Source organism: Saccopteryx bilineata, chromosome 2 (assembly GCF_036850765.1).
Source record: "Saccopteryx bilineata isolate mSacBil1 chromosome 2, mSacBil1_pri_phased_curated, whole genome shotgun sequence".
In the NCBI taxonomy this organism is placed as follows: domain Eukaryota; kingdom Metazoa; phylum Chordata; class Mammalia; order Chiroptera; family Emballonuridae; genus Saccopteryx; species Saccopteryx bilineata.
Genome location: NC_089491.1, coordinates 388,531,564 through 388,558,298, shown reverse-complemented (window position 1 = coordinate 388,558,298; position 26,735 = coordinate 388,531,564). Strand labels below are relative to the sequence as shown.

At 43.5% G+C, this 26,735-nt stretch overlaps 1 protein-coding gene across 1 annotated transcript; it reads left to right on the top strand.

Moving 5' to 3' along the window:
- Positions 1–1,157: 1,157 nt before the first annotated feature.
- Positions 1,158–24,647, top strand: LOC136327242 (myosin-1). The gene is made up of 39 exons (XM_066264240.1): positions 1,158–1,189; positions 2,927–3,170; positions 3,269–3,412; positions 3,525–3,681; positions 4,734–4,761; positions 5,594–5,708; positions 5,797–5,889; positions 6,024–6,087; positions 6,745–6,843; positions 6,936–7,039; positions 7,189–7,327; positions 7,483–7,601; positions 7,700–7,849; positions 7,973–8,143; positions 8,913–9,225; positions 9,322–9,392; positions 10,346–10,433; positions 10,514–10,631; positions 10,903–11,026; positions 11,115–11,251; positions 11,350–11,605; positions 13,878–14,120; positions 14,214–14,390; positions 15,464–15,609; positions 15,688–15,778; positions 15,860–16,249; positions 16,826–16,952; positions 18,494–18,612; positions 18,742–18,938; positions 19,561–19,744; positions 20,016–20,181; positions 20,273–20,397; positions 20,776–21,084; positions 21,171–21,374; positions 21,699–21,824; positions 21,914–22,084; positions 22,344–22,448; positions 22,569–22,664; positions 24,383–24,647. The coding sequence occupies exons 2-39, from the start codon at positions 2,967–2,969 to the stop codon at positions 24,536–24,538; spliced, it is 5,826 nt and encodes a 1,941-aa protein (XP_066120337.1). The 5' UTR covers positions 1,158–1,189; positions 2,927–2,966; the 3' UTR covers positions 24,539–24,647.
- The last annotated feature ends 2,088 nt before the right edge of the window (positions 24,648–26,735 follow it).

Below are 26,735 nucleotides of genomic sequence, written 5' to 3'. Positions count from 1 at the left end.
AAATACTTTTTCAATTAAAAATTAGAAAACTATTTTCAGTTCTTGTTTGTAAGCAAAAGGTGAACCGTATACCATAGATAGTTGTTGGAGAAGAATTCACAGTTGCCTTGTTTCCTAATATTTTCCTATACTTAGTTTCATAGAGGGACCAGGATTCCACCAGCAACTTGCATTAAAAATGAAAATAAACAAACAAAACGAGAGAAGCAGGAGGTCTCGGCTCAGAGGGACCACCCAGTTTTGGACTTCCAGTCTGAAGTAGGAATATGGTACCAGGCGACGAGTCAGGGTCGGCTGACTAGGGAGAACAAAGCAGCTATCTTTGGCTGCTCTTCAGAAAGCAAGTTTTAAAATGGAATTTCTGAGCATTCTTGAAAAAGCATAATAAATTGCAAAAGTAAATAAATAAACAAACAAACAAATTAAAAAGTCATCCTTTCTTGGGAAGAACTAACAATCTTCCCATAACTCTCTGCTAAAAGGCAGTCACTTCCTTCCCTGGTCTCATCTCTGCGATTGTGCGAGCAGTCGACGAGACCTCGGCCGACTCAGTGAAAGGGCAGAGCGGCAGGCAACAAAGTCCAGGGATTCTAGGACAGGGCTGCCTCTGAAACAACACCTTACATTATTCCAAAGGCAGATCCCTCTCGGATTGCCAACAACTCAAATTATTTATAGGAGATTGATTCATATACTTAACCCAATGTGAGAGGAAATACTTCTAATTATATCCAAACATCTTTAATATGAAGGGAATTATGCTTGGAGGTCTTCATTGCCAAAAACATGTTTTGCCAAATATGTTTTAAGAAAGAGGAGGAGGAGACATGTTTTCCATATTTGATCCTATAAAAGTGCCCTTGGAATGAGGAGGACTTGTCTTTCCTCATCAAGCTTCAAGGTAAGTGTGTGTGGGGACAGGGCTCTGTCTGAAGGACAGTAAGGGATGTCTGGCCGCCCGCACACGCATGCCACACATCCTGGCTCCCATGGCCTCTGGCAGCCCGTCCAGTGCAGCGCCAACTCACTCCGGAGCAATTTTAATTAGATGTTTCAGTGTCCCCAGTCATTTCCTGGTTCCCTGTTAAGAATCGTGCATGCTATTAGTGGAAATTGTTAGCATTTAATTCAGAAGGAATTTGTTCTTTTTCTTACAGTTCTGACCCACTTCAAGGCTGCCAGCTGTAAGGTAAGATTTTGACTTTTTCTCATTCCTTACAGAGTGCAAGAAATCTTCCACAGTGGTTTGGAGAGGGCTCAAGGGGTTATAAGATAAAAGCATTTCAATTTCATGGCTGATCATACTTCCCTTGAAAAATTCCGAGGGAGATGTTAAAAACTGGTTCTTAAGCATTTATGTCCTTTGCCATATATGAAAATGCTTTCTCAGTTGTTAGGAGATTTATACATAATTTTTTTATTTCTAATATTGCAGTTTATCTTTTAAATAAGATGCAACACATTCTACTGTTATTAATTTATAGAGAAAATGTATGTTTACTCTGCTACAGCTTTTTGTCAGCACTATATAATATAAAAGCCCCCGAGATGCTCTCTGAACAGACTGAACCCCCCTGCCTTGGAAAGTGGCGGAAATTTGCATGCTGTTGCACATCTACAAAATAGACATTTTAAAAAATATGATACGGAAAATGACAATAAGCATTTCAGCAAGACAAAGTATTTTAATTGTGTCACTCTAAAAATTATAGTTTGAATGGAAAAATGTGGAAAAGTTTGCCCAAGTGCTTTGAGTTTGCCTGGAAAAGATACTTTATTATTATAAAATAGATTACCTGTCACTATTATTAGCAGGATTAATGTGTGTTAACATGGCAAGAGACAAATCTTGAAAAGATTTTTTTGTATAAATTTTATAATATTGGCAATAAAGCAAGAAGATATAGGTAATAACATTTTATATTAAGTCTTTGAGAAATATTAAAGACAGGTGAAAAGGGGAGTTGGTCAAAGTTATGATATAGGAACAAGAGAAATTGATGAATAATAGAATATATTTTAACTAACAATTCAAAACAAGGCTCTCTCATTTTGGCTTTCTTTGTCAGGGAGTCTTTGACAATCCACATCTATAATGAAAAGATCTTCACCACATACAAAATAGTTCCTAGAATTTTAGCAACACCTTTCTATTGTTCTTTTCATTCACAAAGCCAGCTTTGAGCTATTCGCTGTATCCAATGTGTGTTCTAAGATGTGTGAAGGGTCCAATAGAGGGAAATGAGCTCCCTGACTGCAAGGTACTAATAATACAACCGGGAGAGAAGAACAGTAACTGGCTTGACCTGTGGTGGCGCAGTGGATAGAGTGTTGACCTGTAACGCTGAGGTCATTGGTTCGACACCCCAGGCTTGCCTGGTCAAGGCACATGGGAATTGATGCTTACTGCTCTCCCTCTCCCCCTTTCTGGAATAATGAATAAAGTCTTAAAAAAAAAAAGAACAATAGGAGAGAGATGGAGAACGCCCTGCCATCATTTAAGCTTTGTGCTCCATATAAGCCGGTAATAGGCAGCTTATAAAAATTAATATACATGAGGCATGAAACTCAGAAAGCCACTACAATATCCTACAGTAGGTGAGCCAGATGACAATAGTTTCTTTCCAAATGCATGATTAAGTGTCTGTCAGCACTGGCATGGGACACGGAGGCTGACATTTCACTTCTAGCCAAGCCAGAGAGGTAGTCATACTCAACGCAATCCTAAACACTCAACTGGTCAGTGAATGAAGAAGGTCTTCTCTTCCTTTTTTTCTTTTCTAATTATAGAGTACATTCAATATTACCTTGTATTAGTGTCAGATACACAGCATACTGGTTGGAAAATCAGGTAATGTTTTATTCCTTAAAAGGTGAGTCTAACGGTCCCGTGCTGGAATTTCCCTACTATCTTGTGCTCTGCCAGGAAGAGCCTTCGACTGGGCTGCCCCCACTGAGCTGCAGCCATGAGTTCCGACTCTGAGATGGCCGTTTTTGGGGAGGCTGCTCCATACCTCCGAAAGTCTGAGAAGGAGCGAATCGAGGCCCAGAACAAGCCCTTTGATGCCAAGTCATCTGTCTTTGTGGTGGACCCCAAGGAGTCCTTCGTGAAGGCAACAGTGCAGAGCAGGGAATCGGGGAAGGTGACAGTCAAGACCGAAGGTGGCGCTGTGAGTGAAACATCTCAAGATGGCTGGCCTGTGCCTCGTGTGGCTTGGGGTGAGCTGACATAACTTTGAGATCTGTCCTCTCTTCTTTGACTTGACAGACTGTAACTGTGAAAGATGACCAGGTGTACCCCATGAACCCTCCCAAATACGACAAGATCGAGGACATGGCCATGATGACCCACCTGCACGAGCCCGCCGTGCTGTACAACCTCAAAGAGCGTTACGCAGCCTGGATGATCTACGTGAGTGCATTCTCATGGCCTTCTGCTCAGAGAGCTAGTTAATATTTTTGAAAAATAGATGACTAAGGTCCCCATCAAATAATGACTTTGTTTTTTTCTGTGGGGTGTGCAGACCTACTCGGGCCTGTTCTGTGTCACTGTCAACCCCTACAAGTGGCTGCCAGTGTACAATGCAGAGGTGGTGACCGCCTACCGAGGCAAAAAGCGCCAGGAGGCCCCGCCCCACATCTTCTCCATCTCCGACAACGCCTATCAGTTCATGCTGACGGGTGAGTGGCTCAACTGTTTTTCACAAGTTATTTTACTGCCTATAAGCACAAAATGTTAAAGCTACAGCAAGCGTTAGAAGTAATTGAACCCAACTCCCTAGTTGTACAGAAGAGGTGACTAAGGCAGAGCGAGGCACATGGTGTCAAAGTGGGAACTGAACCCAGCTCTACTTGCTGTGCTGCCATGATTTTACCAGAACACGCTACTACTCCGTCCTTCTCAAGTCTCTTTAGGCTCCCTGCCGGAAAGCACATGGTTTATTTTAAATAACAATGGAATCATATTGTTTAACTAGAAGTAAAACATGTCCAATCACTTTAGTGCCCAAGTCTCTTGTTGATGATGAATTGGATACCTTTAGAAGTACTTGCATCTCTTTTAGGTAATCAGAGCTCCTCCCAGATAGGACATCCTCTCTGAATGCGGTAGTGTTTAGGGGCTCCAGGCATATGAACAGAAGTTGTTACTTTCCCCTCTTTGAAGGATTTTATTCAGATGGCAGCACCCTCTCTCACCTGCTCTTTCTTTGACCCAATGCCATATTTTTGGGAAGACTTATCAGAGTTAGGGTTGCAGTCTGTGGCTATGAGACAGAGGTAGGTGTGTGTGTGTGTGGGGGGCACCAACTGGGATATTTAGAAAGTAATTCTCAACCTTGGCTTAATTAATACTAGTTAACATATTAAACTACAGTCCAAATCCTTAGCATTTTTCAGGTATATGTGCTAATCAGCACTCAGCATGACATTGAAATCTATACCTGACCATTAGGGAATGTGTCTGCCTTTGGGAAGTGCTGCTCTTTATTCTGAACCAGAAAGCCACACTTCCGATATCGGCTTAAGGAATTTAAGACATGACAGCATTTTCTTTTTATCTTCCCCAACTTAAGAGACTTAACAATACCACCACATATGCCTTTACAACAATATATTGAGAAACTCCACTGGATATCACACTCATCCTCAATGCTCTAAGTATTTCCCTATACAAAGTTCTGTCTGTGTGACTGGCTGGTATACATGCTGATTGTCCATTGTTTTCATTCCAGACCGGGAGAATCAGTCTATCTTAATCACGTACGTATTGCTATTCTGAGTGTTCTTAGCATTTTATTCTCACTGGGAAAATAAAAATCAAAAGAATAAATTAGTGAATGCCCACATACTAAAGCAATGGCATAAGCAGCCTAAAACTAAATATTATTTTCACTTTATTGTAAGGTTTAGATTGCATCAAAATGTAAAACAATATGGCCACAAATTACATCATTCGCTAGTCCAGTCTTGAAAGTTCCATAGGACTTAGATAGTAGTAGGAGATGTAAGACCCCTTCTCTGGACATGGCCTAAGCCTGCTACAGGGCAGTGAGCAACACACAGCCTTCTGAAGGTGACTCACTTCTGGGAGTCACCTTCTGGGTGACTCACTTTTTTACTTCTGAAGGTGACTCAGTCTGGGAATAGTGCCAGTGGTTTCTTCTTGAGAGTTACTTGAGCAAAGCCTATTCCTGCAGAGCTCTAACTTGAGTCATGTCTTTGGTCTAAGGAAACTGAAGGACACTTGCATTGTTTCATAGTTCTTTATCATTCTTCCATATACTACTAGTTGTTGAGTGGCTGTTTTTTGGACCCCTCAAACTCAAGCCTAGGCACCTGGAAGAAAGCCTGGCATATTTTAAGTACTGAAAAAATATATGTTACATGAGTTATAAATGAATGTATTGCTCTACATCTTGTCAGTGATAAGCAACAGAGGTAATATGAGTTACTTGTAGGTTGAAGAAAAAGACCTAAGAGACTGACAAAGACATATAAAAATAGACGCTCAGGTAGTAAATGCTGATGGTGGAAGGCCTTCCATTTGTCACATGGCTTAACTTCTTACATGTGCTTGGTTTCTGTTTGACAGTGGAGAATCCGGTGCAGGGAAGACTGTGAACACCAAGCGTGTCATCCAGTACTTTGCAACAATTGCAGTTACTGGAGAGAAGAAGAAGGAGGAAGCTCCTACAGGCAAAATGCAGGTGAGTCTGAGAGCCAGCGTCAGAATCCAGACTGTCCGGGCTCTCAGGAAGCCTGGGCCCCGGATGAGCACTGCTCCTGTTTGTGCAGGGGACGCTGGAAGATCAAATCATCAGCGCCAACCCCCTCTTGGAGGCCTTTGGCAACGCCAAGACTGTGAGGAATGACAACTCCTCCCGCTTCGTAAGTCTCTTGGTCACAGAAGCATTTTCTTGGCCCTTAAATGTCAGAGAAAGCATGTCTGAATGATTATTTCAATCTCATCAGTCTTGTGAGCTTCGAGCTTTGTACATAACATCATCTTTTTCACTTGCAAGGGTAAATTCATTAGGATCCACTTCGGTACCACAGGGAAGCTGGCTTCTGCTGATATTGAGACATGTGAGTAACAGGACCTGCTAAATAGAGTCCAAGAATGACAAATGATGGTTTGGAGGAACATCTTGCAGCTCCTGCTGAGCCTGGAGCCTGTGAAACACCAGCCTGCTGCCAAACGTGCCCACAGTTAATGCCAATCTTACCCATAGTCCTCAGTGTACTCTATCCATGCCAGTCATGAGCTAATGATTCTATAGTAGCTGCCAAGAGCTGTTGGGCCTGTCTGAATTATTCTAGCCTCAGAATGAACTTCAAGTTTTCCTAAGAAAATACTAACACTAGGGTTAAATGAGTTGCCTATGGGTTGAGTTTGTGCCATTGTTTCCTAGTCTGAGCCTTGATAAATTTCATTTTCAGTCATCCTTTGATTATAAAGTGAGAAGCGCCCCAGGGGAGGGAGTGGCTACCAAGAATCAATTATATTCCATAAAGGAAGGATCTTCTGTAGGGGAAAGTGTTATGCCTTGGGCCAGCATGCCTTATTCTTCCCAGAGCTGGTAAGAGCTCTGCCACTGTCGAGATGTAAGATGTGCTATCTCATAGGAATATTTGGCTGAAATCTGAAGATGCCAATACAATTTAGCTAATGACCCCAAGTGCCAAAGCCACTCTAGGAACTTTACAATTCCCCGCTAATCCGATGTCTACTTTCCACGGCAGATCTTCTTGAGAAGTCTAGAGTCACTTTCCAGCTAAAGGCGGAAAGAAGTTACCATATTTTTTATCAGATCATGTCAAATAAGAAGCCAGATCTAATTGGTAAGAAAGAATTTAAATTTATAAAGTAGGAGCTAATAGTTTTATTAACATCTTTTAATGCAAAATGTATCCCTTGAATTCTGTGTACCCAGAAATGCTCCTGATCACCACCAACCCATACGACTATGCCTTCGTCAGTCAGGGGGAGATCACGGTCCCCAGCATCGATGACCAGGAGGAGCTGATGGCCACTGATGTAAGTTACACATGCAGCTTTGTAACATACATTATGTTTTGGAATGACAACAGCACCTTGCTGTATGTGTGTGATTAAGAATGTAGTGTAAATCCTCCTAAGTTGATCTGTGTCTCCTGCCCCAACTCTCCTCTCATCCATCCTGATAGAGCGCCATCGACATCCTGGGCTTCACCGCTGATGAAAGAGTGTCCATCTACAAGCTCACAGGGGCAGTGATGCATTATGGGAACATGAAATTCAAGCAGAAGCAGCGAGAGGAGCAGGCCGAGCCGGACGGCACTGAAGGTACCACATGGAGGTCCATCTGGGCTTAAGAAGACAATCTAGGCAACAAAACGCCCATTCCTTTACAGCGGGGCTTCTCATGGGTACATACTGATTACTGTAGGGATGGTGGGTGCACAGAGGTCATGTTGGGCACCTGACTTGTGTCTCTGCAGTGGCTGACAAGGCAGCCTATCTCCAGGGTCTGAACTCTGCCGACCTGCTCAAGGCCCTCTGCTACCCCAGGGTCAAGGTCGGCAATGAGTACGTCACCAAAGGCCAGACTGTGCAGCAGGTAAACACGACTTAAACCCTAATTCATTTAAGCCACAGGAGATACAGGCATCCATCACTGTTTTCAATCCAAAAACTAAACTACCGTTGCTCTTGAAGGTGATCAACTCCGTGGGTGCGCTGGCCAAAGCCATCTATGAGAAGATGTTCCTGTGGATGGTCACCCGCATCAACCAGCAGCTGGACACTAAGCAGCCCAGGCAGTACTTCATCGGGGTCTTGGACATCGCAGGCTTTGAGATCTTTGATGTGAGTAGTTTGGGTAAATGTCTGGCCTCAAAAAAAAAAGGCCCTTCCACGTAGTGTCTGCTTTGCTGAATCCACAATGAAATCCCCCAGCTCACTCAAACGGCTCTTGTTTGAAACACTCAGTTCAACAGCCTGGAGCAGCTGTGCATCAACTTCACCAACGAGAAGCTGCAGCAGTTCTTCAACCACCACATGTTCGTGCTGGAGCAGGAGGAGTACAAGAAGGAAGGCATCGAGTGGGAGTTCATCGACTTCGGGATGGACCTGGCCGCCTGCATCGAGCTCATCGAGAAGGTAGAGATACATGCTACTCCCCAGGGGAAGCTCCTCTTTTGTTGGGACTGTCACCTCTTTGCTCTAATTCTCCTGCTAATACATCGCTGTGTCCAACCCCACACCTCTAGGAGAGTTGAATCACCTTATGCATAAAGGGCACGTATTTGGAAGCACTCAGAATTTGTTCAGACCCATAGAGAGGTACATGGGTGGTTAATATCCCAGGGCTCAGTGATCCCCAAGAAAGTGATGAAGAACTTATCAGGGACCATGGCATTTCATACCTTCTGGTTTATCCAAAGATCCATATAGGAGGGACCATGGAGCAGTGTGTTTCTTAGAATGTTATTATGAAAACAACAGATAACATTAACTTTGAAAAAGAAATTCCCATAATAGTTTTTGCACTGGTCATGTTGGAAGGAGGTGGCTATTGAGAAATACAGATATGATTGTTTGAAATATACTTCATATTACTTTATGTCTATATATATAACTAAATTATTTTGTAAACCTATTGCTAAAAGTAAGCTACATTTATATAGTTAATTTCACTCTACGTCCTTTCGTTCAACAAATATTAATTAAGCACATACTATATGTCTAGCACCTTCCGTCATTGCACCAAACAGGCCAGGAGCCTTGTTTTTACAGCACTTTTACATCCATCGCTCTTCATAACAGAGTAACAACACCAAAGAAGTTGTCTTTGGCTCCTGCAGACAGTGGAGTCACTGGGATATACTAGGATTAAGTATTAAGGTATAGCCTGTTATGTTTCTTATAGCCGATGGGCATCTTCTCCATCCTGGAGGAGGAGTGCATGTTCCCCAAGGCCACGGACACCTCCTTCAAGAACAAGCTGTATGAACAGCATCTTGGAAAGTCCAACAACTTCCAGAAGCCCAAGCCTGCCAAAGGCAAGGCCGAGGCCCACTTCTCCCTGGTGCACTACGCGGGCACCGTGGACTACAACATTACCGGCTGGCTTGACAAGAACAAGGACCCCCTGAACGAGACCGTGCTCGGGCTGTACCAGAAGTCCTCACTGAAAACTCTAGCCTACCTCTTCTCTGGAGCAGCAGCAGCTGCTGAAGCAGGTCATTTTCCATAGCCTTGATCTTTTACTTAATGAATGAAACCTAAACCGGGAAAGGCTGTACTATGATCGTCTGTGCTTTCTCCATCCCCCTTAGAGGCCGGTGGCGGAAAGAAAGGCGGCAAGAAGAAGGGTTCTTCCTTCCAGACCGTGTCTGCTCTCTTCAGGGTACAAACTTCATTTTGTCTAACTAGACTCAGGAAATTAAACTTTTACTGTATTGTGTGGGGATGGGGAAGTAATGTTGCAAGGACTCTACAACTGGATGCGACTGAAGGACATAGGTCAGCAGGCAGTGGTAGTACTGAGTCTCAGGGACATTTGGAAGAGGTGCTCAGTATAATATAGGAGACACAGGCCACAGGGAGGACCAGAGTGAATTGCAGAAATCGGTATCAGATGGTAAAATTCAATTTGGGGGCCAGGAAATGAGGTCATTTGACACTTATAAGTTTCTACTGGGATACAATTAAGCAAATCTCATGATTTGCTTGAGACTTGGGAGCCTCCCGATGATGTAGGCACGGAGGTGTCTATTGGCATCGAATGGAAATGAGTAGACTTCAACAGCTGAGGAGAGAGCAGCAGTAGGAATCGGAAGCTGAGCTAGAAAAGTAAGAAAACCGATGGGGTAAGAAATACTCTTTGAGGAAACTTTGCTTTTCTTTGACAATTCAATCTGTAAAAACTGAAGCTCTAGTTATTTTGAAAAACCAGGATTTCCTTGAAGAATACCTCACACTTGTTAACATAGCTGTCAGTTTCCTGCCAGTCCCCAGAATAAGGTATTAAAAGGCCACCTTCTACGGAACCAGAAGGAGGACTCAGCTCTCTAGCTATGACAAGGAATAAGCATGAGATAGGAAAGCAGACTCAACTGAAAGTCAGGTCAAGAAAGAAATGGAGATTTGGAGAAAGACATTGAATTATTTGTGAGACCACACTACAGATCTAGGCAAAAGAGTGTAGGTAGACGTATTTCCATATGTTTAGAATGTTGCACTAAATTTATAACTTATGCTATCATATTCATCAGCTGTGGACAACCACTCCAACATCTGGTAGAAAACTATATAAATAATGCACAAAAATAGGAACCAAATATTTATATGGCTTCACAGGAGAATCTGAACAAGCTGATGACCAACCTGAGGAGCACCCACCCCCACTTTGTACGCTGCATCATCCCCAACGAGACCAAGACTCCCGGTAAGACAGCTCTGACATCACACAGGCTCCAGCGCGCTTGCTCTGGACCAGGAGATGAGGCATGCTATTGTTCCTTTCAGGGGCCATGGAGCACGAGCTTGTCCTGCACCAGCTGAGGTGTAACGGGGTGCTGGAGGGCATCCGCATCTGCAGGAAGGGCTTCCCCAGCAGAATCCTGTATGCAGACTTCAAGCAGAGGTCAGACTTTTTCACTTGAATTATGTCGAGATTCTTCTTATTTACTTTAGTTTTTCAATGAAAGAATCACTAATACCTTCTATTAAAATTGAAGAGAAACAAATGTAACAGACTCTGTATTGACATATCAAAAGTTTGACATCCTTTGAATGCACAGAGTATAAAGAGGTATATGTGACTTCTTGTTTGTTTGTTAGATGACCCAAAAACTATGCTGTTTTTATAGACTCCTTGTTCATGACAACAGCTAAATCATTTATTTGTTAAACAGATACAAGGTATTAAATGCAAGTGCCATCCCTGAAGGACAATTCATTGACAGCAAGAAGGCATCTGAGAAGCTGCTTGGGTCCATCGATGTTGACCACACCCAGTATAAATTTGGTCACACCAAGGTAATCTTCTCCAAAGCCTACCTGCTGCTATTCCTGTCCCTTTGAAGCTGATGCAAAGTTTCTGACCCACAACCCTGCCCATGCGCAGGTCTTTTTCAAAGCTGGTCTTCTGGGGCTCCTAGAGGAGATGCGAGATGACAAGCTGGCCCAGCTGATTACCCGAACCCAGGCCAGGTGCAGGGGGTTCCTGGCGAGAGTGGAGTACCAGAAGATGGTGGAGAGAAGGTATTAATAGGGACACTTGACTGAACCCCATCAGCCTAAGCCTTGTTATTCTGATTCCTGTGATAACCTGACTTTGAAATTTTCCATTCCTATCACAGAGAGTCCATCTTCTGCATCCAGTACAACGTCCGTGCCTTCATGAATGTCAAGCACTGGCCCTGGATGAAGCTATATTTCAAGATCAAGCCCCTGCTCAAGAGCGCAGAGACTGAGAAGGAGATGGCCAACATGAAGGAAGAATTTGAGAAGACCAAAGAAAACCTCGCAAAGGCTGAGGCCAAGAGAAAAGAGCTGGAAGAAAAAATGGTTGTTCTGATGCAAGAGAAAAATGACCTACAACTCCAGGTTCAGTCTGTGAGTGTCAGAACCCATTTCCTTTAATCTGATGCTAAAATTAAGCAACTGCTAGGGGAAGGTCCAGATCCCACCTTACTAAGGGACTTATTATCAGTCTTCCCTAATTCACAACTCTTTAGAATGCTCTATAAAATTTCATCCACAGTATTACTGAAAAGAATGATGGTAGGATTCCTTGCTGTTGAGAAGGGAAACAAAAATGTGTTTTTCTTTTTCCTTTCCCCTAGTGTTTCCCCTAGCAGAACATGGGCAGGAAGTAAGGAGAGTTTTGCTCCCTAAGATACTCCCTCCAGAAAATGCAAAAAGGAGCAGTGAAAATAATAATTAGTATTCACAGTGAAGAGAATTCATATTTGTAATAAATGTGAATCAACATGAAACGGATATTCTGAATTTTTAGATCTATGGCCCTTGGCAACTTCCCTCTGCTCCTTGTCTTCAGAAACTCCCTAGTACCTGAAAGAACAGCATCACTGCAAGGATAACGACAATACTTTCTATAAATAGTATCAATTTTTTATGCAAAGCATGGCAGATAGGGTTAATGTTCTTGTTTTTTGTTTTTTGTTTTTTTTGTATTTTTCTGAAGCTGGAAACAGGTAAGCAGTCAGATAGACTCCCGCATGCGCCCGACCGGGATCCACCTGGCACGCTCACCAGGGGGCGATGCTCTTCCCACCTGGGGCGTCGCTCTATTGCGACCAGAGCCATTCTAGCGCCTGAGGCAGATGCCATGGAGCCATCCCCAGCGCCCGGGCCGTCTTTTTTTTTTGTATTTTTCTGAAGGTAGAAACGGGGAGAAACAGTCAGACAAACTCCTGCATGCACCCGACCGGGATCCACCCGGCACGCCCACCAGGGGGCGATGCTCCGCCCACCAGGGGGTGATGCTCTGCCCCTCCGGGGGTCGCTCTACGGCGACCAGAGCCACTCTAGCGCCTGAGGCAGAGGTCACAGAGCCATCCTCAGCGCCCGGGTTGGGCCATCTTTGCTCCAATGGAGCCTTGGCTGTGGGAGGGGAAGAGAGAGACAGAGAGAAAGGAGAGGGGGAGGGGTGGAGAAGCAGATGGGCGCTTCTCCTGTGTGCCCTGGCCGGGAATCGAACCTGGGACTTCTGCACGCCAGGCTGACGCTCTACCATTGAGCCAACCGGCCAGGGCTAATGTTCTTGTTTTGATATCTCAATAAATAGTCAGAGGCTTGAGAAGAAATATTTGATCAAACGTCATAGTCTAACCCATTTTTGTGACCCAAAGGACATGAGAATTTCAGTCGTCACCACTGAAACCAACAATAGAAACATTAAAGGTTATTCTCTAGTTTTCTGAATTGAGAAGGGAATCTACATTGGACTTACAAGCTTTGGACACATGACTAAAAAACCTAAAAGAGGTTGAACTGTCAATGCCTAGGTTGGCCCTGGGACATGTATACTAGGTTAGGATGAACTGTCAATGCCTAGGTTGACCCTGGGACATGTATACTAGGTTAGGATGAACTGTCAATGCCTAGGTTGGCCCTGGGACTTGTATACTAGGTTAGGATGAACTGTCAATGCCTAGGTTGGCCCTGGGACATGTGTACTAGGTTTTTACAAATTGACAAGAGGTCCATCAGACCTTCAAAGTTCAATGGATAATTGTAAGAGGCATCTATGCTGTATCCAAGCATACTCTTCTCTCTTGAGCCTAGAATGGCCTCTATACTTGTCTATTTGTAAAGAATTGATAAGACACAGGGTTTGTGCTAAGGGTAGTTAATGGTGAAGAAGTAACTGGAAAGATAGGGTTAGTTAGTTTAATAAGGTTTACGCAGCCTTCTTGGCCCCAGTTCCCCATCTCTGGTGATAAGAATGTCTCTTCTCCTCTGAGTACAGAGAGTATACCATTCACATGGGAGTTTTATGACCTGTTTCAGGAAAGAAGGGCAAGGGGATGAGGTAAGAGTGGCCTGTCTCCATCTGCCATTTTCTCAAACTCCTTCAGCTTAAGATTTCAGTATGCCCAAGTGCCTTCATTTGAGGTAGTCTGCCCTGAACCCCATTATCAGAAATAGGACTGCCCTAATTTCACCAGAAACCATGACTTGAATCCCTTTATTTATTTTCAGTGTCACAAGTGTCCAGTAAATACTTCCTCAGTGATGGAGAGCTAATAAAAATTAATCTTAGGCTTTAAAACACAACTTAATGGTTTGGTTTCAGGATATTAATAAAATCTGAAAATATCCAGAGAACTAGAATAAAAAGGTGTCTTTTGTTTCTTCACAGGAAGCGGATAGCTTGGCCGATGCAGAGGAAAGGTGTGACCAGCTGATCAAAACCAAAATCCAGCTCGAGGCCAAGATCAAAGAGGTGACCGAGAGAGCTGAGGACGAGGAAGAGATCAATGCAGAGCTGACGGCCAAGAAGAGGAAACTAGAGGACGAGTGTTCAGAACTGAAGAAGGACATCGATGACCTTGAGCTGACCCTGGCCAAGGTTGAAAAGGAAAAGCATGCTACAGAGAACAAGGTATGAAACACATTCTGCTATATTATATGGAGGTTCTACCATCCAATAAGGTGCTTATAGTAGAGAGAGACAATCTCTTCCTTGACCTTCTAGGTGAAAAACCTCACAGAAGAGATGGCAGGCCTGGATGAAACCATCGCCAAGCTGACCAAGGAGAAGAAGGCCCTCCAAGAGGCCCATCAGCAGACGCTGGACGACTTGCAGGCAGAAGAGGACAAAGTCAACACTCTGACCAAAGCTAAAACCAAGCTTGAACAACAAGTTGATGATGTAAGCATAACATCATATATATATATGTATGTATATGTATATATGTATATATATGTATATATATGTATGTGTATATATATAATTTTGTAACTAAGTAAGCATGAATTTTTGTCATGATAAAATGAGCACTTCCAAGAACTTCCAATGACTAAATGGTATAGAAAATTATCACTACTACAGGAACTAAGATGGACACATAAGTAAAAATCAATAAAGTCCCTGGTCAGGGCACACAGGAGAAGCAACCATCTGCTTATCTTTCCCTCCCTCTCCCCCTTCTCTCTCTCTTCCCCTCTTGCAACCAGTGGCTCCACTAGTTTGAGCCTTGGCCCAACATGGGGTTGCCGGTTAGATCCCAGTGAGGGCACTTGTGGGAGTCTGTCTCTCTATCTCCCCTCCTTTAACATCAATAAAATTAGTTGTAACAGATAATGTGGTAAAAAGAATTAAGAGGAAGGAAGGAAGGAAGGAAGGAAGGAAGGAAGGAAGGAAGGAAGGGTTGTACAAACAGAGCGGGTCTTTAGCTGGGTTTGAAAGGAGAGAGGCTATGGGAAGATTTATAAGAGAGGGAGTTCTCTAAGTGAAAAGCGTAACAAGAGCAAAGAAGCCATGATGGTCCATAAAGTTTTCTCTCACAGGAACAAAGGGGATCCTAAATAAGGAATGTGGAGGATGAATTTGGCTTTAAACATGTTCTGATATCAAACAGAGAATCTACTGTGAATGTCTGAGTAAGGGAGGACTTGACAAAGGTCATGGTTTGGAAATATTCCCACGGTGTTCATGCCATGTGGTAAATCATCAGTCACAATGAATTCCAGTGGCGAGACAGAGAAGACATGATCTCTGACTCGTTTACTGTAAGAATATGGTATTGAGGTGCATTTCACCTTTAATGATGAGTCCTTTGACTAGATAAATATCAATTAAAATGAAATAATGGGACAAATTTGTCAAATTTAAAAAAATCAAAATAAATTGCTGATTACATAAGAGTTAAATGTTTCCATGTTTAACCTGGGGCAAAAGGTGGAACATGCCAGGAACTGTATTCATGGATGATTACCTTTTAGCTTGAAGGCTCTCTGGAGCAAGAAAAGAAACTCCGCATGGACTTAGAACGGGCCAAGAGGAAACTGGAGGGAGACCTAAAACTGGCCCAAGAATCCACAATGGACGTGGAAAATGACAAACAGCAGCTGGATGAAAAGCTTAAAAAGTAAGCAGCAAGGATAGAGGTTCAAGGGGAAATGACTACGAATGTCTCTGTGACTTACACCAAGTGCTTTTCTAACAGGAAGGAGTTTGAAATGAGCAATCTGCAAAGCAAGATTGAGGACGAGCAGGCCCTGGGGATGCAGCTGCAGAAGAAGATCAAGGAGTTACAGGTACCACGGGGTTTCCGTCAGGGCGACACAACGGGCGGAATCACTAGCACGGGCTGAGCATGTGTATTTCATCGCGCCCAGGCCCGCATCGAGGAGCTGGAGGAGGAGATCGAGGCGGAGCGGGCCTCCCGGGCCAAAGCCGAGAAGCAGCGCTCCGACCTGTCCCGGGAGCTGGAGGAGATCAGCGAGCGGCTGGAGGAAGCCGGCGGGGCGACCTCTGCCCAGATCGAGATGAACAAGAAGAGGGAGGCCGAGTTCCAGAAAATGCGCCGGGACCTGGAGGAGGCCACCCTGCAGCACGAGGCCACGGCGGCCACCCTCCGGAAGAAGCACGCGGACAGCGTGGCCGAGCTCGGGGAGCAGATCGACAACCTGCAGAGGGTCAAGCAGAAGCTGGAGAAGGAGAAGAGCGAGATGAAGATGGAGATCGACGACCTCGCCAGCAACATGGAGACCGTCTCCAAGTCCAAGGTACGGTTATGGATTACATCTTAGGGATTTCTGTTAGAAGGTGTGAATTAGCCTTCTAGGAATCATTAGTAAGTGGAAGAAGGATTCTAAGGCAGGAAACGGGTCAGAGGCAGGGAGGGGCGACTCGGTGTGGTGGAGCAAAGGGCTCGCTCATTCTGGGAGTACAGCCATATCCAAAGAATATGCATAGTGAAAACTTAAACTCTTTTAAATAAAAAATAGAATTCAAATACACATTTTAAGGTTTTTAAAACACCTCACCCTGATTAGGTTTACTGTTTTTCTTTTAAGCACAAATACCTAATTTGCTTCTCAAAAAGAATATCATGAGCTGAATTGAATATTGTTGTTGTCATTTTACAGATGAGCCAGTTCAGTTACGACAGGTTCACACATAGACTGTGTATCTTGTTACTCTTTCCATCACCATCTAAGGCCTCAGTTATTTTTGTTTGTAAAAATAGTTGATTCTCAAAATGAATGATTCCTGAAGCTCCTCCTGAATACTTGGTATTAATAAGAATCTCTACGGTCCAAATACTTGTTCCAGTGTCTTCTACCACTTTCTGAACGCAGGGCAACCTGGAGAAGATGTGCCGTACACTGGAGGACCAGCTGAGCGAGCTGAAGTCCAAGGAGGAGGAGCAGCAGCGGCTCATCAACGACCTCACGGCGCAGCGCGGCCGCCTGCAGACGGAATCAGGTGGGCCTCTTACCAGTGTTGACCTTGAATGGCCATTTTACCTTGGGTGCTCAATTTGTTGAAAAAGTCTGCATTGATTACTTGAAATCATATATTACCTTCCTGGGCGGTGCCCACTCCTATGAACACATTATTGACCACTGCCATGAACAGCTTTGTTCTTCTTATTATTTTTTTGTTGTTTTTCATAATAAAGAGATCCAGGCTTTTTTATTTTGAACATTTTAAAGAAGACTTGACTTGAATTGAAAAGTAATAAATAATAAGTGTATCCTCATAATATGTAGTTTTGCCTTGCAAAATGCCTTCACGAGTTATTTATAGCTATTATCCTTATTATTCTGTATAATGTTATCCCCATTTAAAAGATGACAAATACGGTAGTGAAAAAATGACTTGTCAAGAATGCTTGCTCTTGTTTTATCCCGAAGTCTTTCTAATTGCTGGTAGCAACCGCAGTGTAGTAGGGAAATAGTCCGGACCGCACCCCAGCCTAGGCGTGTCCCAGGAGGTCTGCAGTACCTGGGTGATCCAGATGGGGAAGTCTCCTCACTCCCCCTCCCCCTATCGACTTGTCTACCTTTCTACCAGCTCTACATTCCCTAGGGAGAAGGGACACGATGGAGATTGTTTTAGAGGTCATCCGCACTATTGAAACAAAAGGCAGATCAAAGTGCTGGACCACTTTCCTCTTTCATATTTGTTCAAATAGTGTTCTTTCTAGCACAAAGCTCAAAGTCATGCTTTTATTATTGTTATACAGATGGTAAGTATACTTTATGAAAAAGAAAAATTGTCTTCTAAAAGAATTAAAATGTTCCTTGTAGTTTCTTTTCCTCCAGACATGTTTACTCCTAGTAATTTAGTGGTATAAAAAATGCAAGTTGTGATTCTTATTAAATTTTAGAAATAAAGTAACCAGGTCAAAATGGTGTTAAGAAGTTTTTCTCAATGTGTAATATGATATAATGTGTAAAAAAAATGGATATAAATTTAAATGCCATTTTGTTTTGGAACTGATTAGTTAGTCCCATAAATCAACTCCTCTGGGAGTGGAAGGATACTTGATCATTTCTTAATATAAAAATGATTCCACAATTTTCTTTTGAACACCACTTCTATTTGTAGAAGCAACTGTTCAAAGTCTCCTATTTTTTACAGAATAGTTCTTTGTTTTAATCAACTTTCAATAGAAGGTAAACTAGTACAACACTACTGCCTTAGACAAAAAGCGCTGGAATGTTTTGTTGGTTTGATTTACATTGCTTTTCACATGTTTCTTAACAATTTCTATGGTGATCAAATAATCTTAAATATCTCCCCAAATCTCTGAGTTGTTCATCATATAATCTGCCTCAGCGTTTCCCATCCTTGTCATGTTTCCATGTTTTCTTGTCGGGGTGGAAGCCGATGTTGGCTGTGTGTTGGAATCCACGCCCTCTGTCACGTTTGAACTCAGCTCGCTTTCCCTGCTCTAGTTCTTAATTTGACACTTTCATTCCCAAAGTCAAGTTGCACTGTCTGGATCTCGGTCTCTACAGGTGAATATTCCCGCCAGCTGGATGAGAAGGACTCCCTAGTCTCTCAGCTCTCCAGGGGCAAGCAAGCATTCACACAGCAGATTGAGGAGCTGAAAAGGCAGCTGGAGGAGGAGGTCAAGGTGAGCTGGCTCGTCCTTGTCACTACCCCTGGTTTTGTTTACTTCTACAGCCTGGGGACCTGTTGGAGCTTAGGCACTAAATAGTACTGTAGATAGATAAAATGCAATCGCCCATCTCTATGTTCTCAGGCCAAGAGTGCCCTGGCCCACGCCCTGCAGTCCTCCCGCCACGACTGTGACCTGCTGCGGGAACAGTACGAGGAGGAGCAGGAAGCCAAGGCCGAGCTGCAGAGGGCAATGTCCAAGGCCAACAGCGAGGTTGCCCAGTGGAGGACCAAGTACGAGACGGACGCCATCCAGCGCACGGAGGAGCTGGAGGAGGCCAAGTATGTTCTAGAATGAAGTATCTCTGTTAACGTAGTGCACCTGCTACCACCAGTAAATGGGCACATATCCACTGCCACCCAAACAAATAAAAAACTAGAGGAAAAACATGCATGAATATGAAACTAAGCAAGAAAAACAAATACTCTCGATGGTCTAAATGAAACTAGAGGGTACAAAGAGAAAGTACGTAAGGCAAGAGGATGCTGGATGATTGCTTTGAAAAGGGAAACTTTTGGCACCCTTCTATCTATACAGGGGTGGACAGAATAAGAATTAGCTGTACTTTCTTGTGCCTCTCCTGTTTCTCAACAACTTAACAAAATATCAATCCAAGGGGATAGGTACGGGAGGGAAAAATAATTAAAGTAAAATGTTGGCTTGGGCTGATCATTGCCTTAGAGCCAGGACAATGGGTGCAGCAAGAGTGAAATTTGGGTGCTTTACTGTATTTGGTTGGTAGGAGAATGAGAATGAGTAAATGCAGAACTGGACCTACAGAAGCAAGTTTGAAGAGCAAAGTATTAAGGAGTCTGACTGTGGAGATCACTCTCTTGTGCCCACTTTGAGCACCCAGTTCTGCTGATGACCGCGCACTTCTATTGTCCTTACTTCACTTGTCAGGAAGAAGCTGGCCCAGCGTCTGCAGGATGCCGAGGAGCACGTGGAAGCCGTGAATGCCAAGTGCGCCTCCCTGGAGAAGACCAAGCAGCGGCTCCAGAACGAGGTGGAGGACCTCATGATTGACGTGGAGAGGTCCAACGCCGCCTGCGCCGCCCTGGACAAGAAGCAGAGGAACTTCGACAAGGTGCTGTCTGCGGAAGTTTCTGCCTCAGTGTCCAGCACACGATTCAAGTTAGCCTGCGCTGTCAGTGTGCCTAACTTCGCCCATCCGAGGGCCATTCTCAGTAGTTCTTGCTTCCTGCGTAAGGGGGGTGGGTCTTGTGGTTTCTATTCTTCACATTCATAAAAATTGTTCAGTCCCAGATCATCTCAACTCTGTGGGAGTTGACCATACTCATGGTTTCATTACATCAGTCATTCCCCACTAAGTTTCTGGACCGCCCCTTGCCCCTCAGGTCCTGGCAGAATGGAAACAGAAGTATGAAGAAACTCATGCTGAACTTGAGGCCTCCCAAAAGGAGTCCCGGTCCCTCAGCACAGAGTTGTTCAAGATCAAGAATGCATATGAGGAGTCTTTAGACCATCTAGAAACCTTGAAGCGGGAAAATAAGAATTTGCAACGTGAGTACATTTGACCTATTTCTTAATGAAAGAGTTAAAAGACTATTTTCCTACTGAACAAAATTTTACGTATTTCTTTTTTCACCAACAGAGGAGATTTCTGATCTCACGGAGCAGATCGCAGAAGGAGGGAAACGTATCCACGAACTGGAGAAAATAAAGAAGCAAATTGAGCAAGAGAAGTCTGAACTTCAGGCTGCTTTAGAGGAGGCAGAGGTAGACATTACTGGACACTCTAAAACAATTACAAGGGGAATTAGGGTCTACTGCATGCAAGGATTAGTGAATCAAAAGGAAAGAAAATTTTTACTTTTCACATAATTGTGCGGATGGAGAATTGACCATATATACAACTAACATAATTGTACATCAGGAACTATGCAAAACACTGAGAGAAAAGATGAAGTGAAGGGTCCTGAGGGCACTATCTAGCTAGGGAGATGGAAGTATATAAAACCAACAATAACACTGAGGAAGTTTCTTTAACAATGAAATAAAGATACATTAAGGCAGCATAATATTAGGCCCTAATTTCTATTTCTAGAATACTACCTACTTCCATTCCCTGCTAATGTCCCCCTTGCTGTCATTAAGGCATCTCTTGAGCACGAGGAAGGAAAGATCCTTCGCATCCAGCTGGAGTTGAATCAAGTCAAGTCTGAGATTGACAGGAAAATTGCTGAAAAGGACGAGGAAATTGATCAGCTGAAGAGAAACCACATCCGAGTGGTGGAGTCCATGCAAAGCACGCTGGACGCTGAGATCAGGAGCAGGAACGACGCCATCAGGATCAAGAAGAAGATGGAGGGGGACCTGAATGAGATGGAGATCCAGCTGAACCACGCCAACCGCATGGCAGCGGAGGCCCTGAGGAACTACAGGAACACCCAGGGCATCCTCAAGGTCAGCGGCTCAGCAGAGGGGCCCGGGCCCGCTGGGGAGGCCGGAGCCCTGAGGAAAAGATTTCTCAAGGGTCATTCATTCCATAGGACACCCAGCTGCACCTGGACGACGCGCTCCGGGGCCAGGAGGACCTGAAGGAGCAGCTGGCCATGGTGGAGCGCAGAGCCAACCTGCTGCAGGCCGAGATCGAGGAGCTGCGGGCCACTCTGGAGCAGACGGAGAGGAGCAGAAGGATGGCCGAGCAGGAGCTCCTGGACGCCAGCGAACGCGTCCAGCTCCTGCACACCCAGGTGGGTACATAGAAGAGAAGAGTGAAAAATACAGGAGAAAAAAATTTTGCTCATATCTTAGTACAATATAAAAATTTATTCATAGTGCTTCATGAATGATAAAGTTGAAAACATTCAATATTTTTGGATTAACAATATATTTTATGAACTTTGACATCCAGAATTGATTGTCTTTAAAAATACGTTGTCAACTCAGACACTATGTAACAAGTAGGTATACTAATTAGTTAATTTAATTAACTAGCTTGTGATTTCTTTAGAACAGCGGGCATCCTAATTTTGCTCTCATGTGCTTAATATTTCTAAATGTGGTATTTTAACCAGAACACCAGCCTGATCAACACCAAGAAGAAGCTGGAGACAGACATCTCCCAGATCCAGGGCGAGATGGAAGACATCGTCCAGGAAGCCCGCAACGCAGAAGAGAAGGCCAAGAAGGCCATCACTGACGTGAGCAAGATGAGCGTTTGCTTTACTAATACACATGGCTACCTGCCATTGCCAGGCTTCCTTACTTTCTTGATCTCCTTACTAATCAGGCGGCCATGATGGCCGAGGAGCTGAAGAAGGAGCAGGACACCAGCGCCCACCTGGAGCGGATGAAGAAGAACCTGGAGCAGACGGTGAAGGACCTGCAGCACCGTCTGGACGAGGCGGAGCAGCTGGCCCTGAAGGGCGGGAAGAAGCAGATCCAGAAACTGGAGGCCAGGGTGGGTCTTCTGATCAGCATATTTCTCAGCTCAGCACATCTGATTTCTGAACACCTACCACTGCTAGATCATGTGTGGCATCCAGAGATGAATGGGAGACAGTCCTTTCTGCCAAGAGCTTATAAGAGGGCGGATGAGACTAGGGCATCAAAAACGCTATAGAAAACGCAGCAAAAGAAGTATCCAGGCCATTTGAAGAGTATAAATCCATTAAGTGAGCAGATCATAATGTCTTTCAAACGTACCTGTCTCCTTGCAGGTACGTGAACTTGAAGCAGAAGTGGAAAGTGAACAGAAGCGGAATGTGGAGGCCGTCAAGGGCCTGCGCAAACACGAGCGGAGAGTGAAGGAGCTCACTTATCAGGTGAGGAAAGCAGCCTGTCTGGGTTCTCACCTCTGACTGCAAAGCGCTGAAAACCAAATGCACAGCCGTGTGTGATGGTATTTGTACTTTAAAGAAACTCCCTCTGGCATGTCATTGCAGACCGAGGAGGACCGCAAGAACGTCCTCAGGCTCCAGGACCTGGTGGACAAGCTGCAGGCCAAGGTGAAGGCGTACAAGAGGCAGGCGGAGGAAGCGGTGAGTTCAGGGTCCCTGGGGGTCCCCGGGCAGCCTCCAGTGCTGCTGAGTCCAAGAACATTCGGTTAGAGGGGTGACAGAGAAAGGTGAAATGAGAAAAGAGTACAGGGAAATGGTCCAGTGCAGGTCTGAAGAACAAGAAGAAAGCAACCACTTCACAAGCCAGAGCCTAACGTTCTAGAGAAGAGCAGGTGCGCAGGTTCTAGGTGGGGAAGTCTGGTTCAAGAGCATAAGAACAAGGGAGCCTGTGGCAGGGACGGAGCTGAAGAGCTCAGCAGTGGAGGACCGCAGGGTCTTCTGGATATGATGAGTAAGCAGGCCTTTCTTCTAAGTACAATGGGACACCGGGAAGCCACAGGATGCTTTTACATTGGGTCAGTCATGCTCTGGCTTTTTTTTTTAAAGAGCATTCTGCTACTATGTGGAAAATAAATGATTGTTGAGTAATATAGGTAGCTACAGCATAACATTTTAGGAGGCTTCTCAGGCAGTTCATCACTTGGATTAGGTAGTAGTGGAGAGTTCTCTGTAGAGAGAACTGGAGATACTCTGGAGGTAGAAACTAAAAGATATGCTCATAGTAGCACTTGGGAGGTGAGAGAAAGAAAATTGAATAATTGTCACATTATGATTTGAGTATTGCTTACTAAAATAAAGATCTAGGGAAAGAACAGATAAACAGGGCAAGAAGAAAACAGGACTTTTGGAAACATTATTTAAAATATCGTACACACAAACCAAAGTGTCAAATAGGCAGTTCAGTATTAAGTCTGGAGCTCAGGAGGTCTTGGTTGTGTTCAAACCACGTATTCTTAGACTTTTACTCTTTCTCATTTCCCCATCCTGTGATTCATCGGAAATAGCAATCATGTAACATCAAATTCCTAAGTAGAAAATTATGGTTATACAGGCCTACATATCATAAATTAGTTCTCCCATTCATATATGGTTTTTATTTTTCCCCTAGCCTTTAAGCCTTTAAGAGAGAGAGAGAGAGAAAGAAAGAAAGAGAGAGAGAAAGTTGACTTAGATAACCTTTCTCTAGCTCCTACTATCTTTATCTATATGGGGAAGATTTGAGGTGTTCTTTTGTTTAAACTCTATTATTTAGTTATTTAACTTTTATTAATGTTCTAAATTTAAATGCCATATTTTGGATGATTCTAAATGAGCCTTTAAAAAAATGGTTACTGGACACTAAAGCAGAACTGATCATCTGAACTCACTGCTCTATACTCAAACATAATTGGAGACCACTCAGACTACTTTAGAAAATAACTGACTTCTTGACTTATTTCTAAATTGCCTTATGTGGCAATAATTTATAATCAATGCTATTAATTCAGCATAATTTAGTTTGCATATCTGCATTTTTAAAAGGTCTGGTTGCATTCTCAGGATTTTGAAAAAGGAAGAGGCTGGAAAGCTGGTCTATTAGGACTAGCTTGAAGATGTGTAGACATCCTAAAGGAGAACTTTTAGAACATCTTGGAGACAAATGATGTCCCCTGTCCATCCTTGTTATCCATGAGTTCAAGATGCATGAGAGGGGTTAATACAAAAATAAAAAAAGTTCAAGAGCATTTCTCTAGCTTTTTCAAAAAGATTTGCTACAGTGAATCATTTTTAACTAAAAAGAAAATTCAAGACCCACCATTTTGAGAAACTAGAGATTCTGAATTTCTTTCCCTCCTAAACGCATTTCCATTCATCCTCAGGAGGAACAATCCAACGTCAACCTCGCCAAGTTCCGCAAGCTCCAGCACGAGCTGGAGGAGGCGGAGGAGCGGGCCGACATCGCCGAGTCCCAGGTCAACAAGCTGCGGGTGAAGAGCCGCGAGGTGCACACAAAGATCGTCAGTGAAGAAGAGTGATCCCTTCTAATGCCGAGAGGTGACCAAAGAGACGCACACAATGTGACGTTCTTTGTCACTCCATTTTGTACTTAAAGCTTTTGCAGATAAAAAATTTATTTGCAAAGAAGATGTGTCTCTGTTTTTCCGCCACTGTGTCAGTTTACCTTTCAATGCATCAATTAAAGAAACGAACATCTTGCTCATATCTTCTGGAGAAGGATTTAGTAACGAAACATAAAAGGTGGCAGGAGGAGCCACGTCACCTGCAGTCAGTAAGGGCTAACCCACTCGTGCCCTTGCGGGGAGCTGGGGAAACCCCGAGGCAGACTTCAGGCCCCTGAACACAGACTGTTCACGTTACCTCCCTTGGCAAAATGTCAGCGAGTTATCAGAAAAGCAGATTTCTGTTCATGAAGTTAACAGTCTCGATCCCAAGGCTGAGTAAAAATATAGTAACACACTAATTACCAACATAAAAGGAAAGAGAAAACAAAAATACTTAAAATGTCAACTCTCCCCCATAATGATATGAACTATTATATTAAGTTGGCTTAGGATCCCTGGAGAGGAAAACATGTTCTATAAATTTTCTGGTCCTTTTTAAACATGAGAGAGTTGTAGTGTTCTGTTACTTACAGATGGTGAGTTGCTTGTTTCACCGAGCCTCCTCCCTGGTTCGTACATTATTAAATGGTAAATGGGAGTTATGAACAGACATATTTCAGTATTTCTTCTCTCTTTGGAAGTTTCTGCATCTTTTACATGGCTTCCTCACAGAACTTCTGATAGCAAAGGGCTAATTCATTATTCTTTTAAAGTCTGTTTCCTACTCTCATTATTTTATCTTTAGGTTGCTACATTTAGTGCCTTTTTATAGTGTTGTGGCAATTATAGTATAATGTATAATCCACACTATATGTGTAATTATAAAATGTAATCTGTAGTATTACTACAGATTGGTATGTGCTGAGGGTAACATGGGCCTTCTATTTGTCTCATTTTTTAACAGACAGGGGTCAAGCAAGTATCTTGTCCATTAGGACTAGAACAAAGATCTTATAAGAACAGTATACAACCTATGAAACAATACAAAATTAAATGTCTTTAACCTTGTTATCCAATAGATTAAATTATTCAGATGCACACTTCTGGACCTCAGCTCCTAGGAAAGCTTCCCTCTGGGTTGTTACGCATGCTCATTTATTTTGTATTGATCACTGGATTGATGTAAAGCTACATCTTGAGCTGACCTTAAAGTAATTTATAAAACAGTTACTAGTCTTTAATATATTACCTAATTTTCTGCTAAAGGTTGTAACCTATTAAACAGACAGGTGTTGAGCAAAGAGGCAGAGAAGGAAGGGCGGGTTTGATAACAGTTGCCAATCTTAGTTTTCCGATCACCCAATATGGACCAACTTGAAAAAACATGATTTCTTATATCCCTTGGAACATGCCTCCCATACTTGGCTTAAACCAAAATCTGCCTAAAAACAATGCTTCCCTGAAAGCTCTCTTAAAAGGTAGCCACACTTTAAGAAGTGCTTGGTCGTGAGCTAGAAACAAAATCCCCGCCTCACCTCCAGTCCACATTGCTGCTTATACTTCCTTCTCTGAGACTCTGCTATTCTGCTATTCCATGTACTTATAGCTATCACCTGCTGACTTCTCCTTCATTAAAGACTTTAGCACTTCTTCTCTCTTCACCCATTTGTTACCACATTCTGGGAGACGTCAATGTCCACATCAATCATTCATCCAATACACTGATTCCCACTGTCCACTGCTTTCTCTCCCATTCTAGCTCTTCCACACCCTCATTCCAAAAAAACATCCAGTCACCAAAGTCATCAAACCGAGCATATCCTTCCTGACTTTCTAGCTTGCCTGTTGGGCTATTCCCAACATAACATGTCTTCAACACCATTGACACTTCCAGTATTCTGGCCTTTTACTTCTTTCATTTTCCTCAGCCCCTATTTTACCTTTATTTCTCTCCCAACTAAGTAAAAATTCATCATCTGTCTTTTTGTCTACTCTCTTGACAATACCCTAAAATTCCTTGCCACATCCTACCCTCCTGTTATCCTTGAGTGTCAAAACAACTAAACTTGAATGATCTGATCATGTACTACTCTACACTGCAGAGGAAATGGTACCGCTATCAATTCCCAACCACGAACCTCACTGGGCCTTCAGAGCTGGAGTTACATCA